Source organism: Aquarana catesbeiana, linkage group LG04, assembly GCF_042186555.1.
Source record: "Aquarana catesbeiana isolate 2022-GZ linkage group LG04, ASM4218655v1, whole genome shotgun sequence".
In the NCBI taxonomy this organism is placed as follows: domain Eukaryota; kingdom Metazoa; phylum Chordata; class Amphibia; order Anura; family Ranidae; genus Aquarana; species Aquarana catesbeiana.
This window is the reverse complement of record NC_133327.1, coordinates 419,678,430-419,695,820: the sequence shown is the minus strand read 5'-3', so window position 1 is coordinate 419,695,820 and position 17,391 is coordinate 419,678,430. Positions and strand designations below refer to the sequence as shown.

The window sequence follows — 17,391 nt, the reverse complement described above, 5'->3', positions numbered from 1 at the left end:
AACAGCGTTGTTTTTCTTCTGGTGTCAAGGGTGCACGAAGCAAGCCCAACGGCATTGGTTCTGGAGTTTCAGTGGTAGGAGCAGATAGTGGGGGTGCGGAGGTAGGTAGGCAACTGGGTACCCTGGGTAGCATCCACATGGGCCGGTACTGGCTGGTCCTTTAAGATCTTCGCTCCCTCAGCCGGCGATCGATCTGAATGGACAGTTGAATCAGTTCTTCGAGGGAATCGGGGATCCCCACACGAGCTAGTTCATCCTTGAGTGCCTCCGAAAGCCATAAACGGAACTGAAAACGGAGAGCGGCGTCATTCCAATGTGTGTCAGATCTCCACCGTTTAAAGTCAGTAACATAATCCTCCACGGGCCTACGACCCTGCTGGAGGGTGTGGAGGCTGGCCTCGGCTGTGGTGGTACACTGGGGATCATCATAAAGTTTGGCCATCTCATCCAAAAAAGAGTCCATGGTACCCAGCAAGGGACTAGCTTGTTCCAGTAAATGATGAGCCCAGGTCTGGGGTTCTCCCTGCAGTAACGAAATGATGAACCCCACCTTGGTACTTTCCAAAGAAAAGGTGCGGGGCTGAAGCAAGAAGTACAAATGGCAGGCATTCCTGAAAGCACAGAATTTGCTACGGTCACCCATAAATTTCTCTGGAGCAGGAACTCGTGGTTCTGGGGGTGGCACCACTACTGTGGGTGTAGAAACTGGAACTGATGACGCAGGTGCTGCTGTCCGAGGTGCTGAGGTGCTTGGAGAGAGAGACTCCACTCCTTGTTCAAGTCGCTGGTAGCCATCATGCAGGCCCTGGACTGCTTGAGTGAGATTTGCAATCTGTTGACACAGAGCATCCATAGCTGAGGCCCCCCTTTCAGACTCCATGTGGCTGGATTGTACTGTCACGTACCTTACAGCGGAGTCTGAAATGACGAGGGCGGCCTCTTGCACGGTCCTGGTCCTAGCACCCCTGGAAGTAGAGACAGGGTTGCTAGGGCGGCGGAAGGGTGCAGGTGCCTGCTGGCAGGATCAGGAACACGGAAGTCTTTGGAAGGAAGCTGGGATGCTGATCACTGGATGGATTCAGGAGAGGTCCAGCAGAGGAACTTGCAGGGTCAAAGGCAGGCAGGAGTTGGCAACGTGCTGGCAGTGAGGTACACAATCGGCTGGCAGATTCGTAGTCAGGGAATGGCGGAGGTTGGCAACAAACTGGCAGCGAGGTACAGAATCGGGAGACAGAGCCGTAGTCAGGAGTCCAAGCCGGGTTCAGTACAGGAAGCAAGGCAGGCAGAGATGTAGGGATGATCCGAGAGGGTGGTCGAGGAAGGCAGAGGTTCAAGATCAGGGTCCAGTAAACAAGGCAACAGCAAGGGTTCAGGAACAAGCTGAGACAATCCAGCACTGATGCTAGTATGCTGATCATTTAAATAGGGCGCCTCGCGTCGTGATTCGTTGGCGTGCGAACGTGCATGCGCTGACGTGCCCTCGTTCGTACGATCGCATTACGTGCGTGCCTAGTCCGGGGCTCGCTCATTCTTACCGTACTACTGGCTGGCACACGGGAACGAGCGTTTGTGATGGTTCTCTGACAGGGACTCTTTTATATGGAAGGGTGAGGTTAACAGCCCTTTTCTACTGCTGTATGGTAGGGGAGGTGGCTCTGAGCCACAGGCGGGCTATTTGCATTCTAGCTATAAATAGTGTTTCCTGTAGGAATGTTGACAAATATTTCTCCTCCTCAGAGATGGGGAGAAGGCCAAGTAGCTATTGGCGTGGGCATAGCGTCAAGGGAGAGCCCATGCAGTCGTGGAGACATTTAACAACTTGTGACCAGTACTGTTGAATAGGTGGGCAGGTCCAAATTAAGTGGTAAAAGGTACTGTCTGCATTACCGCATCTAGGACAAGTCGGGTTGGCATCCGGCTTATACATGCATAAGCGAGAGGGAGTAAGGTATGGCCTGTGGAGAATATAGAGGTGAGTAAGGCGGTCTGAAAGTTTAGGGGACACTCTTTTGCATGAGTTCAGAATCTCCCCCCACTCCTCATCTTCCAACCCCCCCCCAGATCACCCTCCCATCTGGATTTTAATTGGTATGCCTGTGAGGTGGCTGATGGCAGAAGAAGTTGATTATATAGTTTGGAGATTAGTCATCAATTAGTCATCAATTCAGGTAGTTGAGGGTTATCCCAAATCGGCGCGTGGGCATGTAGGGGGGCAGCCCCGGTGATGGTTTGTGCTATTTGCCAAATTTTACAGTGGTGGTTTAGCATAGGGCATCTATTACCTGAACGGGAGGGACCCCGGTGCCCGCAAAAAAGTATCTGGAAGGGGTGGGCCACAACGTCGGTAACCGATGTGCACACCAATGTAGAATAACGGAGCTTGTCATGTCGGTTGAGGTAATAAAAATGGGATAGCTGAGAGGCGATGTAGTACAATGCTAGATCAGGGAGGGCCGTGCCCCCTAAGTGCACAGGGCGTTTTAGAGTCAACCATGACAGCTTGTGCCGGGAGGAGCCCCATACGAATGTGTTAAGGATAGATTCCATAGATCTGAATATTTGGGCAGGAATGTATAGAGGGAAGTGCCAGAATAAATAGGGCAATTTGGGAAGAAGAATCATTTTAACTAAATTAATGCGGCCCATAATTCCAAGAGGGAGTCTGGACCAGACTTGGGTTTTATTTTTAAGGAGATTGTAAATCGGTTCAATATTAAGGGGTGCGTATTCGGTGAGGGAACGTGAGCACTGTATGCCTAAGTTTTTGAAACTGCTAGTCCTCACCAAGGGGAGGGCCACCTCTTCAACCGTAGGGGCAGAGAGGTCTATGGGAAGGATCTGAGATTTGGCCCAGTTAATTTGCAGCCCTGAAAAGGTGCCAAACCGCTGGATCAGGTGTAGTGCCGCTGTCAAGGAAGGGCCTGCATCCTCTAAATATAAGAGCATATCATCTGCATAAAGGCTAAGTACCTCGGTCACCTGTCCCAAGCGGAGGCCCTTGATGTCGGGATGTACCCTAATGGCGATAGCCAGAGGCTCTACGGCTAATGCGTATAACAAAGGGGATATGGGGCATCCCTAGCGGGTACCGCGGGTCAAGGGAAAAGTATCGGATGTCTTGCCGTTGACCTGGTTCCGGGCGGTGGGAGCCTGGTAAAGGAGCTGGAGCCACCTGATGAATTTAGGACCAAAACCGAATCTGCGGAGACATTCCCACAGGTAGCCCCACTCCACCGAATCAAATGCCTTAGCGGCATCCAGGCTAACCACCACCCTGGACCCAACATTGTCGTGTGTAGCTTGAAGGTTCATAAACAGTCTCCTGAGGTTAAATGCTGTATTTTTGTTGGGCATAAAGCCAGTCTGATCGGCATGAATAAGGCTCAGTATCACTTTATTGAGTCTTAGGGCAAGAATTTTAGCAAATATTTTAACGTCTATTTGTAATAGGGAGATGGGGCGATATGATTCAGGGTATAAGGGTTCCTTGCCTGGTTTCGGGATGAGGACGATAAGGGCTTCACCCACGGAGCGTGGGAGGATGCCTGAATCAAAGATATGGGAGTATAGGGCCTGCAACTTAGGATTTTCTGAATGTAATCTCCTGTATGATTGTCTATACTCAATAAACTTAATTTCTGATTAAAAAAAGAAAACCAATATTGAAGCAAACCTGGCTTTGTTGTTGTATCTTTTAGTGGGCTATTTGTCTTTTTGGCTAGAGTACTAGCTTTAGATGGCCAAAATATGAAACATTACTGAATAACAATAATACAAGTATTAATAAGTAGCAGTGAAGTATTACAAATCTGTGTCAGTGTGTATGCAATCCTGAAAATGATCTGACCTATAATTTATAAATGCACAGAATTGAGGCCACATTTTAGCATCACCTCTGAAAGTGACCCAGCAGACCAAGATGACATAGAGGTTGAGGAGGATCACAATGAACACGCCACACAAGAGCCCCGCCAAGTGCCTAGTGCAGTAAATGAGGACAATGTACATACATCAGGAGTGAGCACCCTCAGCTCCACCATGTCTCATGACTCCCAGAATGCTCAGAGGTCACTCAACATGCAACTGGGGAGACTGAAAATTGAGTCAAACAGGCAAGTAAAGTTCTTGGTTGGAGGATAAATATGTAGCTGTTTGGAACTATCGTTTAAATGTATGTGAATGTTGTATAAAAAAAAGTTTTCTTTTCAATATATAAGTAATCTGTCAACTCTACTTATAAAAAAAAAGTTTAGTATATAATATTGAGCACCAAAATGACACCCTCTCTTTAGTTAGACCATAGCTGTATTTAATAAGGTAGTACAAGGGGGATTGATATTATATACTTTACACATAGCAATTGTTCTTTGCAATTGCCTTCTAACTACTGCATATAATATTTATCTGCTGTTTAGGCTTCTGGAGGAGCTGTTACAGAAGGAGAGAGATTTCCAGGCTCTTCTAAGGCAGGCTATTGAAGAGAAGGATCAGGAGATCAAACGCCTTCAGCACAGGTCCCAGCCGATAAGTAAGTAACAAAGAATATGTTTCACCATTATAAATGAGCATTCAAGAGGTGATATATCTCTCTCTCTCTTATTGAGGACTGTCATGTCCAAGAGTTATATATATTTTTTATCCAATGCTGATTGATTTCCCAGTTTACTTATTTCTCCAGCATAGGCGCTCTTGAATAGAATTTATTGGCCAAATTGGCCTTTCAGAACTGGTTGACACTATGGTCATGCATGATACCCTGTTTCCCCAAAAATAAGACCTAGCGTGATTGTCGGTGATGGCTGCAATATAAGCCCTACCCCCCCAAATAAGCCCTAGTTAAAGTCCTTGTAGGTCTTATTTTCAGAGTAGGGCTTATTTTCAGGGAAACAGGGTAGGGCTTATTTGGGGGGTAGGGCTTATATTGCAGCCATCACAGACAATCACGCTAGGTCTTATTTTCAGGGAAACAGGGTATATAAACTTTATTGTCTATTTTTTTTATAAAATGTCAACATTTAGATTTTTGTGATTTTTAATTGGTGTCCAGCCTTCCATTGGTCCCTTTTCTGTATACTGGAGGGGGCAGTTTACCATGATCGTGGGCATGTTATGACATTATACACAGGGAGGAGGAATGTTGCCCATCTGTGTACACTGTGGGGTTGATTTACTAAGACTGGGAAATGCTAAATCTAGTGCAGTTCTGCACAGAAACTAATCCGTTTCCATTTTTTTTTTTGTCAAAGCTTAATTGAACAAGCTGAAATTAGAAGCTGATTGGCTACCATGCAAAGCTGCACCAGATTTTGCACTCCAGTTTTAGTAAATCAACCCTTACAAGAGCAGGCAGGTGCTTTATAGTAACTCATTACATGTTACACCCTATTTTGTTTTCCTTTTATTGGTTGAACTAGATGGACCTGTGTCTTTTTTCAACCAGACTATGTAATATGTTACAAAAGGTGAACTTAACCTTTAAGGCATGTAGGTAATTTGCCCCACTTAATTTTTTTTTACTATGAACAAAAAAAGACAAATATCTTGCACATACTTTTAAGCATTCCCGTGTAGAGTTCATTTATAATAATGTGCCAGAAATAATAATTTCATCTAACTATTCTTGATAATGATTTTTATCTATAATTTTTGTTTAGATATTCCTGGAATTTCAGTGTCCCACACAAGACCATCCAATTCAAACAACGAAGATCTTGAACTTATTTACTGGTTGCGGCAGCATCATGTGGAGGAGGACACAATAAACAAGGTATTTAAATTCTCTACAAATGTAATCAATCTAAGGTTGATCAACTATGTAATGTAAGGGCCTGTAATTTGGATACAAATTGAATGGCTTGTTCAGGTTGGTCCTCCTATAATGTTAAATGTAAGCAGATTGCACAGAGATTGTAGCAAGAGGAAGAAACTAAAAGCTATCTTGAACAAATAGGTCTAGATGCATTAGTCACACTTAATTCCATTCAGCTATGTTCAACTTTTCAAAAACAACACTAAACTAATCCTGGATGCAAATATTTCTTGATTCGATAAACTTCGAAACATTGGGTTTGTAAAAGCCTCCAAACAACTAGAGTACAAATGGACAGAGAAGACCATAGAATGCTTTCAAATACGTAATGTTCACCTGGCAGACCTGAATGGTCTGTTTTTGATGCTGGTGTGCTTGACACCTAAGGTAGTATATCAGTAATTGCTGTTATGATATAGAGTTGGTTTTGTACACTTACAATTTCTAGTAGCCTTCTTGACGGTCACATGATGCCACAGGGTCCTCTTACACTTCACCACTTTCCCAGGCTGGGCAGTCATCACTGATTCAGAGAGACGCTGACATGATCACATCAGCAATGTTCTCAGCATAATTGCAGTGTAAATGAATGGCGATATTGTGACACAGAGAGGGAGATTTACTAAAACTAGTGCACACAGAATCTGGTGCAGACGTGCATCATAACCAATCAGCTTCTAACTTCAGCTTGTTCAATTAAGCTTTCACAATAAAACCTAGAAGCTAATTGGCTTTTATGCACAGCTTCTCCAGAGTCTGTGTGCACCAGTTTTAGTAAATCCCCCCAAGATTATATGATGCTTGGTAATGTAACAAAAATGGAATTCGAAGCGCCACACAGTTTGGGCGTCCAAAAACACCCCTTTAAGCAGGGCTTGATTGAAAAAAATCTGAATGGACAGAAGTGTGCTGGACCTTTAATGTTCTTTCTTCCAGTGTGATTACAAGCACAGGCCTTGTTAGCAGTTGATTTGTACCTCTTAGAGGTGGAGTGGCGCTTCAATTTCCATTTTTATTACTATACTACAAGCCAGTGAAAACCATGGAGATCTGGGATGTAGAAGTCGCATGTCCGGAAAACAGATAATTTACATGAAAATCAATACTTAGCAATACCAATAAGATAACCTTATAGGGCCAGCATTATTTATCCACTATTTATCCACTTTCCTCAACTAAGTGATGCTTGGTGTGATTTAACCCAGAAGATTAAGGGCATCTTATGGTGAAGAAGTGGTACTGTGGGAGACAAATCTGGACTGCAGCTTGAAGAACCTTTTTTAAAGAATATCCAGGAGTTGGGCTTTAATGTAATAAACATATTATGAAATTTCATAAAACGCAATAAAAATGTCACCCTTCCAGTCAGCAAAGAGGAACTACCTACTCTCTTTCCATTTTAAAATGACTGTAGGTCTTTATCAGGGAGTTTGAAATGATTATTAAAAGCAGGCTTATCTTAGAGCTGCCCTATTGACCTTATAATTCATGCATGAAAAACCTGGCATAAGACCCAATAATTTATGCCTCATTTTAGGTAGCAGCAGAAAATTACCCTTGCGGTGCATCCTCCCCCCCCCCCCCCCCCTACAAGTGTTAATTGCTTGGGGTTAAAGAAAAAAGCTGTAATAGTTACTTTATTCCTCGCTCCGGTGATCTTTCACCATGCTGTGCAATTTGCCTCTGAATCTGCTTCTCTATGACAAACCAGTGATCACAGGGATGATGAGGGCCTACCCCTATTCCTGGATTTTAGAGGGAATTGGAGAGCACTGGTGGCTGGAAATGCAATGCATAAGACAGTGGCGGCTGGTGGTATATCTTTTTTTTTGGGGGGGGGGCAGCAAACAATGCACCCACCTCCCTTCCCCCTGGTTGGTCAGTCACCAGCCCCACACTTACCCCATCTAGGTCGCATGCAACGCTTTCTCCAGGCTGCGGGCAGCGGCTTCCCCTGTGTCGGTCTCCTCCTCAGCATCACGGCGGCTTCCGCGTGCGTCTCCTCCCTCCTCCTAGGCGGTCAATAGGATCGCTTCTCTTCTTGGCCAATCGATTAATGGTCTCAGGACCTGCTTTCTGATTGGCTGGGAGGAGAATCAGGAAGACAATAGGGAATACTAATTCCCTATTGTCACATAACTGGGTGGGAGCACTGCGCCCCAAGCCCACCCTTTTTTGAAGCCAATTAGAGCCTCAGGCTCTAATCATGTGCTTCTAAAAAAAAACCCCATTGGAATCCATGCGTCCGGCGCCCTGCATGTAGATTAGGGGCTGGGCGCATGGATTCGGGGGGCGGCGCCCCTGCTCCCTGTATGGATGGGCCACCATTGGCCTAAGGTGTAAGTATTACAGCCTATTCCTCTACTCCTTGTTTAAATGAGCATTAGACTCTTGCAGTGTGAGGGATCCCCACTGCAAGGGTTTTTTTTTTTAAACTGACACAATGCCCACACATATTTGCAAAGGTATGCAACCAATTCCTCTGTTGAATTAGAATCATACTAAATAGATCATTATTACTAACTTGCAGGGAGTGAATCCCAGATATTTTGTGGTGTGTTGTGCACTTGAATAAAGTGCTGCTCATTGTTTACCACCCTTGTAAGTTTTAAAGGCTGATGTTTGTGCTGGATTTGTATTGGGGATATGTTGCTTAGCAGATTTATTTTACAATTTTACCAATGTAGCAGAGTACAATGCAAAATCAAGCAATTATTTGAAACCATCTAATTTTCTGAAAATATAGATATGCAGCATATTTTGTAATGCTTTCCAATAATATAAAAGTATGCTACTTATACTTCCTCATTTGCTTTAGTTTTTGGCAGAAGATTATCGGTTGGAGGATATCCTGTGGCATGTTACAAGAGATGACTTAAAGTCTATGGATCTCAGGTAGTTTACCAATATTACTGCTTATTTACCAATAGTATCATAGAACCTTATAGAAGGGGAAGTATATTGTGGTTCAAGTATCTCCAGGTGCTGTAACCCATTCTGGATTATATTTATTTTCATAAAGGATTAAAAAGAAGAGCAGACTTGTTTTGACTAAAACAAAATTTGCTTGGAAGTTAATGAGTAAAGTGAAGGACTGAAGGGTGCAGTTCACAAATAACTCCCTTTAAAGCAGCCATTCTCAACCTTTTATAACGTGGAAGAACCCTTGAAATAATTTATGGTCTCAGGGAATCCCTACCAAATAATTGCTATATCTATAACCCATGATACTATTAGTATAAAGAATGCTTCTTACATTTGTGGTCACTAGAAAGAATCGATTATTTACCTGTGAAGAGAAATTGCTCATAGCGCAAGGAAGCAACCTCTGTAGAAACCCTGAGTGAGAAAGGCTACTTTAAAGCATTTAAATGTGATAGGAAATGCCTTTAACCACTTCAGCCCTGGAAGGTTTTACCCCCTTCATAACCAGGCCATTTTTTTTGCGATACAGCACTGAGTTACCTTAACTGACAATTGCGCGGTCATGCAACGATGTACCCAAATGAAATTTTTGTCCTTTTTTTCCCCCAAATAGAGCTTTCTTTTGGTTGGTACTTGATCACCTCTACATTTTTATTTTTATGTTATAAACAAAAACAGACCGACAAATTTGGAAAAAAAAAACAATATTTCTTACTTTCTGTTATAAAACAAATCCATTAAAAAAAAATGTGAAAAATCTAATTTCTTCATAAATTTAGGCCAATTTGTATTTACATGTTTCTGGTAAAAAAAAAATCCCAATAAGCGTATATTGATTGGCTTGTGCAAAAGTTATAGCGTCTACAAACTATGGGATATTTTTATGGAATTTTTATTTTTTTATTTTTTTTACTGGTAATGGCGGCGATCAGAGACTTATAGCGGGACTGCGGACAAATCAGACACTAAGGGGGTTATTTACGAAAGGCAAATCCACTTTGCACTATAAGTGCAAACTACAAGTGCAAAGTGCACTTGAAATTGCACTGAACGTGCACTTGGAAGTGCAGTCGCTGTAAATCTGAGGGGTAGATCTGACATGAGGGGAAGCTCTGCTGATTTTATTATCCAATCATGTGCAAGCTAAAATGCTGTTTTTTTATTTTCTTTGCATGTCCCCCTGGGATCTATAGTGACTGCACTTCCAAGTGCACTTTCAATGCAATTTCAAGTGCACTTTGCACTTGTAGTTTGCCCTTGTAGTGCAAAGTGGATTTCCCTTTAGTAAATAACCCCCTATGTGACACTTCTTTGGAGACCAGTGACACCAATACAATGATCAGTGCTAAACAATATGCACTGTCACTGTAGTAATGACACTGGCAGGGAAGGGGTTAACATCAGAGGCGATCAATTTAAAATGTGTGCCTAAAATATACTTGGTTACTGTGGGGGAGGTGCTTGTGCTATGGGAAGGCAGAGATCCGTGTTCCTGCTTAACACAGGATCATTACCTTCCCTACTGACAGAACGATGGTCTGCCTTGTTTACATAGGCAGACCTCTGTTTTGCTTCTTAGCCAAACAATCGTCAGGTCCCGGCAGACATCGAGACATTGGACACAGCAGGAATGGGTCGCAGGTGGCCGCCCTGCTGCAGTATATGGGTGTGCAGCGGTTGCTAAGCGGTTAAAAGCAGTAAGCAGTAAAAGCATCTAAATACCTGGTGATTCTGCCAGTTACAGTAGTCCCTGCATATATTCTATACTAGAGTAAAATTGCTCATCACAGGCTCCTAATGCCTTGGTAGCATTGTCAACCTCTTCTGTGAGCTAATGCTGTGGAGCGTAAGCATGCTATGCCAACGCAGTGCAAAAAAGTATATAAAAGCTAATTCTTTAATTGCTGATCAGTATATGGGGAAACAGAATTTCACTAGCACAGTTTAATGTGACAAAGCATTTTTTAATACTTTCTTGATTGCAGAAAATGTATGTACTTCAATACAGAGATAACTTCCATTTAAAGCACAGTAGTACAAGGTTAGATATGTCAAAGTGTCATGTGGATACAATTTTGGTTCAATTAGTGCCGGTTCACACAAGGGCGACCTGCAGGCGACTTGTCAGCCTGACAAGTCTCGCTCCATTCAGTACAATGGAACCGTTCTAATAGGAACGACTCAAGTCAGAGCGACTTAGAAAAAAGCTCCTGTACTACTTCAGGGCGACTTCAGAGAGGCTTGCATTGACTTCTATACAGAAGTCGTTTTGCAAGCCGCGCTGAAGTTGCGCTGCACGGGGCAGCTTCAGAGTCAAATGAGAGTTGGGTGACTTTAAAGGCGCCCCAGTGTGAACCGGCACTTAAGAACTAACACAAACATAACCTTCAAAACATTAAAAACAATTAGAAAATGTATATTGAAGTACCTTGTCTGGTCGGTTTACTGATTGTAAACGATCACCTTATAAAGAAACCCATTCAGTTTAAAATAGAAATGAAAGGAAAAACATTTGTGTATAGATATAAAAAAAAAATTATAAATACCTTTTTTCCCTTTTTTTTAAGGGATCACATTCCCTCTGTTCTTAGCTGCATAAGAGCTGGGGGTGGAAAAGAAGCAGCACACTGAGATTCCCAGTGAATGGCTGTGTGTGTGTGTGTGTGTGTGTGTGTGGGGGGGGGGGTCAGGACAAGTCTGATCATTGGAGGAGAGCATACTGATTTCCCAGCATAGCTAGAGAACTGCCCACGGTGTGTTCTCCTGCTTAGTGTGGTCAGTTTTTAATAGGAAAGCAGAGGGACTAGCAGGAACATCAGGGATTTCACCTCATGAAAGCAATACAAAGAGAACAGGATACTTTCTCATACAAGTATATGGTACAGCAGGCAAATATCAGGAATATGAAGTGTTGGGTTAACAACACTTTAAGTAGTGCAAAGAGCTAAATTATGTCATTCTGTAGTAATTAAGCAAAATACAATGGGGTTGAGTTACTAAAACTGGAGAGTGCAAAACCTGGTGCAGCTGTGCATGGTAGCCAATCAGCTTCTAACTTCAGCTTGTACAATTAAAGCCTTCTGTGTGCAGCAGCCCCCCTAATACTTACCGAAGCCCCATCTCTGTCCTCCTGATTAGCTGAAACACAGCAGCGGCGCCATTGGCTTCCGCTTCTGTCAGTCAAAGTCAGTTAGCCAATCAGGAGAAAGAGAGGGCGAGACCGAACCATAGCTCCATGTCTGAATGAACACACAGAGCTGCGGCTCGGCTTGGTGCCCCCATAGCAAGCTGCTTGCTGTGGGGGCACTCAACAGGAGCGAGGGGCCAGAAGCACAGAAGAGGGACCCGAGAAGAGGAGGATCTGTGCAAATCCACTGCAACAGAGCAGGTAAGTATAACATGTATGTTATTTTTATAGAAAAAAAAAGAGACTTTGAAATCACTTTAAGCTTTGACAATAAAACCTGGAAGCTGATTGGTTTCTGTGCAGAGATGCACCAGATTTTTCACTCCCCAGTTTTGGTAAATCAACCCCAATACATCTATTGTGCACAGAAATAAGAATGAATCCATATCCCAAAGCCCAGAGTTATGGATCAGAGGAGTCACAAGTGTCCTTGATACTCAACAAAGCATTTCATAAGAAACAAAATGTGTGATTTTGCTGTTTTCCCTGTTTTTTGCACATCATTGTACTCTGTACAATGAGCCACATAGTACATTGTACATTGAACCACAATAGGAAGAAAGGCCTCTTTCACACGGACAGACCAATCCGGTCCGCCTGTCCGATTTTCAGGTGGACCCGATCTGACCATCTGTTGTGTTCGTTAGAAACCTGACAATATCCAATCCGATCCTATCAGCTACAAACAGAGGGATGGGGCATCCGTTCCCCATCCGTCTGACAGATCAGATGACAGTTGGACATAGACAGGTGGTCCGTTTACATCCAACTGAACATAAAGGAAAGCAGGCTGTGTCCGTGTCCCTGATATAGAAAAAAGAAAATGACTCCTGCGCACAAGTGGTCAACCAGATATATGGAAAAAAGTCACAGGCCTTGCTGCCCTCAAGGATGGGGAATCCTAGCAAACAAAGACATAAAAAGAGAGAGGGGCGCACCGGCCATGTGCATTATCTTTTGTAAAACATTTATTAGATAAAATAATAAAAGAAATTACTCACAAGCAGTAGTACAATCAAGTGCCATAAAACTCGAGCAGCAACAAGCAGCAAATAGTTATAGTGATGAGCGAAGCTTTCCAAAGGTCTTAGAGGAACATACAGGCATCACTACTAGCTAACGCGTTTTCGAAGGGCATGTCCCTTCTTCATCAGAGCTCATCAGAACTATTTGCTGCTTGTTGCTGCTCGAGTTTTATGGCACTTGATTGTACTACTGCTTGTGAGTAATTTCTTTTATTATTTTATCTAATAAATGTTTTACAAAAGATAATGCACATGGCCGGTGCGCCCCTCTCTTTATGTCTGTGTCCGTGTCCCCTCTGCATCAGCGGAGCGGACATGGACCTGACAACCACCTGCTCAGCGGGGATCAGCGGACAGATCGCAAGCTGAGCAGGCGGATCCGTTGGCGGAGTTTCACTCATTGCTCTCACACACAGATTGACACATTTTATAATTTGCCCACTTCTTAACAATTAGTACACATTCCATCATTACAGTATGCCTTGATCACTACCTAATTACGGCATGCATTTCATTTATTTCCTTCTGTCAATGGAGTTTAACACCTTTTCATGCGGTATTTACTGAATGTTTTCAACATTTTGTGGTAAATACTGCAAAATGGTATAGTGAATTGACAGTTACAGGATCGTATTGCGGTATTTAGGCAAAGTGTGTCTGGACACCTAAATATCACATGCAAGTTCCTTTTGTGAATGGAGCTCTATATAGTAATTAAAAAAGGTGTAGGCATCAATTGGGTTTTAAAGCAAACCTTTACTAAGAGTAACACAGGGACTGGCGTTGTGGTCCTCCTTCTCAATGTGTTAGCTGTCTGATTCTAATAGTGACACTCTGGTTTCAGTTTTTTCCAATTCAGTGACACAGAACATTAATGCAAATAAGGAAAGGCAGAGTAATATCAGAAAACTTTCATTTTGGATCAGTGACTGAAAGTGTTAGGTCAAATTCACAATGTTGCTGTCTGTTATTACATGCTTTTTTCATTTTCATGCGCTAATGTGTACATGTGTACATGCACCTCAGGGTGCTATTTAGAGTGAATGGCAGTGTACGTCACAAGACACATATACTTGTGCAGTAATGTGCGTTACTGTGATGCATTAATGGGAATTCAGTCAGAGGATCAGCATGACAGCCGACAGCCCGACAGCTAGCAGGTTCAGAATGAGAAGTCATCAATGGCATGGAGTTAGGCCTTACTTAAAATCCACCATACAATTTCCACAAAAGTAACATGCAATTTTTTTTTTCATTACAGGGGAGGAGCCTTGTGTGCAATTTGGAGGGCCATTACCGACTTTAGAGAAAAGCAGTCTTCTTGACAACTTATTCTGATTTCACAAAGAATTTATTGGGATTTTCAAGGCGTTACAAAGAAGCTGTAAACAGACAACCATAGTACAGTCCAAAGAAGCAATTGCAGAAACAAAGGCATGCAAGAATATTATTCACAATATCGTAGCAAGGAACATTAGCTAAGATGAGTCAAACTACAAAAATGGCAGAAAAGAAGCTCTTTGGTTTGTCACTTACAATGGATTATTGGAAAAAGGAGGATGCTCCTCGTTAGCTATAAAAAAAATCACCTTATAGGGTGGCGAAAAGAAATGAGGTCTACCCGCTCTTGCCACCGCCAAAGTTGACAAATCATTTTGTATAGCTTTAAGTCATGCCAGGTTTCCTGGTAAAGCCACGGTTGCACTTTATACCTGTTTTTGTTTACTAATGTGAAGTCATCACATAATCCTAAAAGCATTCTGTTCCACTGAATAACATTCTAAAATATCTAGAAATATACAATGCCTTGAAAAAGTATTCATACCCAGTGGAATTTTCCACATTTTGTCATATTACAACCAAAAACGTAAATGTATTTTATTGGAATTTTATGTGATAGACCAACACAAAGTGGCACATAATTGTAAGGAAAATAATAAATGGTTTTCCATATTCTTTACAAATAAATATGTGAAAAGTGTGGCGTGCATTTGTATTCAGCCCCTCTGAGTCAATACTTTGTAGAAGCAACTTTCGCTACAATTACAGCTGCAAGTCTTTTTGTGTATGTCTCTACCAGCTTTGAACATCTAGAGAGTGACATTTTTGCCCATTCTTCTTTGCAAAATAGCTCAAGCTCTGTCAGATTAGATGGAGGGCGTCTGTGAACAGCAATTTTCAAGTCTTGTCACAGATTCTCAATTGGATTTAGGTCTGGACTTTGACTGGGCCATTCTAACACATGAATATGCTTTGATCTAAACCATTCCATTGTAGCTCTGGCTGTATGTTTAGGGTTGTTGTCTTGCTGGAAGGTGAATCTTCGCCCCATCTCAAGTCTTTTCCAGACTCTAAAAGGTTTTCTTCTAAGATTGCTCTGTACTTAGCTCCATCCATCTTCCCATCAACTCTAACCAGCTTCCCTGTCCCTGCTGAAGAAAAGCATCCCCACAACATGATGCTGTCACCACCATGTTTCACGGTGGGGATGGTGTGTTCAGGGTGATGTACAGTGTTAGTTTTCTACCACACATAGCGTTTTGCTTTTAGGCCAAAAAGTTAAATTTTGGTCTCATCTGACCAGAGCACCTTCTTCCACATGTTTGCTGTGTCTTCCACATGGCTTCTCGCAAATTGCAAATGGGACTTCTTATGGCTTTCTTTCAACAATGGCTTTCTTCTTGCCATTCTGCTATAAAGGCCAGATTTGTGGAATGTACGACTAATAGTTGTCCTGTGGACTGATTCTCCCACCTGAGCTGTGGATCTCTGCAGCTCCTCCAAAGTTACCTCATGGATGCTTCTATGATTATTGCTTTCCTTGCACGGCCTGTCTATTTAGGTGGACAGCCATGTCTTGGTAGGTTTGCAGTTGTGCCATACTCTTTCCATTATCGGATGATGGATTGAACAGTGCTGCTTGAGATATTCAAAGATTGGGATATTTTTTTTATAACCTAACCCTGCTTTAAACTTCTCCACAACTTTATCCCTGACCTGTCTGGTGTGTTCCTTGGTCTTCATGATGCTGTTTGTTCACTAAGGTTCTCTAACAAACCTCCGAGGGCTTCACAGCTCAGATATTTATACTGAGATTAAATTACACATAGGTGGACTCTATTTACTAATTAGGTGACTTCTGAAGGCAATTGGTTCCACTAGATTTTAGTTAGGTGTATCATAGTAAAGGGGGCTGAATAGAAATGCAAGTTGCACTTTTCACTATTTATTTGTAAAAAATTGTGAAAACCATTTATAATTTTCTTTCCACTTCACGATTATGTGTAACTTTGTGTTGGTCTATCACGTAAAATCCCAATAAAATACATCTACGTGTTTGGTTATCATGACAAAATGTGGAAAGTTTCAAGGGGTATGAATACTTTTTCAAGGTACTGTATTCTGTAGAGTAACAGACACTTACTATTTTAGGTACAATTCTTCAGTTAACTTTTAGTTGTTATTCAAATTCCCTAATTTGTTGCTGCAGGTAGGGCCAAACAGTCTTTTGTCATGTAGATACTGTAAAATGTGTTTTTGCTGACGATCTGTTGACTTAAATGTGCAAAAAAGTACTAATGATTTTGTATGCAACTCTGTATATTTCATGTGGGTTGGTAACAGTCTTTGGAAATCACATTTTATTATTTACTGTATCATAGATGATGTTTGCTATATTTCTTTTATTATATGAGTCACTGTTATACATGCGTTTTGCAGATAGGGGATGTTGATTTTTGTGTCTTGTTTAAATACCAAGCAGCCAAACAAATATCAAACTGTAACAGTTCAAGATTCTGTATGTGAATTGTACCAAGGCTTGTTTTAAAGCTATTGTGATATTTAGCCTGACATTAAATTACTGAGAGAAGTGTTCATTTTTAAGATAATGTATAGTGTTCATGACTAAAAAAATAATTTTTAAATTTTTAACTTTTTTTTGGTTAAATAAATATGAAATACTGCATAATAATATTTCATATTTACCTCTGTTGTGCTAGCTAGAAGCTGCTGACTAGGGAGGAGCTGAGGAACATTGGCTGTTCACGTGTTTGTCTGAATGCTGAATGTTTAAGGCATTGGTTTTCTGCTTTCAGTGGTTGCTAAAGAAGCAGCTGCCCATTCACTTACATGGCCCAGAATCCCTGGCCACATAGACAAACGGAAGAGTATGGGGATGACATCATTGCCTAAATATGGAACATAGCAATATCTGGGCAATACCATTGACCAAATATGGCCCTGATCATATTTAGGCAATGAGGTTATCGCTATTGCTGACCTTTTCCTTATATTGTTCAAGACATCTCGGTGAGCTATCATTCGGTGAGTGGCATTGTTGGGTTAAGGTTGTTTGTTTTTTTTCTTTTAGTGGACATCAGGCATTGTGATTGACTTGGATCTATATTGTGGGACTTTTTTGGGTTGGAGGTGAGTTGGTGTCA

At 42.1% G+C, this 17,391-nt stretch overlaps 1 protein-coding gene across 1 annotated transcript in view; it reads left to right on the top strand.

The window, feature by feature from the left end:
- MAP3K5 (mitogen-activated protein kinase kinase kinase 5) overlaps positions 1-16,246 on the top strand; it is a 269,034-nt gene extending 252,788 nt beyond the window's left edge. The window contains exons 26-30 of the mRNA XM_073627344.1: positions 3,869-4,112; positions 4,416-4,528; positions 5,655-5,767; positions 8,628-8,704; positions 14,208-16,246. Of these exons, the coding sequence (XP_073483445.1) occupies positions 3,869-4,112; positions 4,416-4,528; positions 5,655-5,767; positions 8,628-8,704; positions 14,208-14,271 (611 nt within the window). The 3' untranslated portion in view covers positions 14,272-16,246. The remainder of the gene's footprint in view (positions 1-3,868; positions 4,113-4,415; positions 4,529-5,654; positions 5,768-8,627; positions 8,705-14,207) is intronic.
- The last annotated feature ends 1,145 nt before the right edge of the window (positions 16,247-17,391 follow it).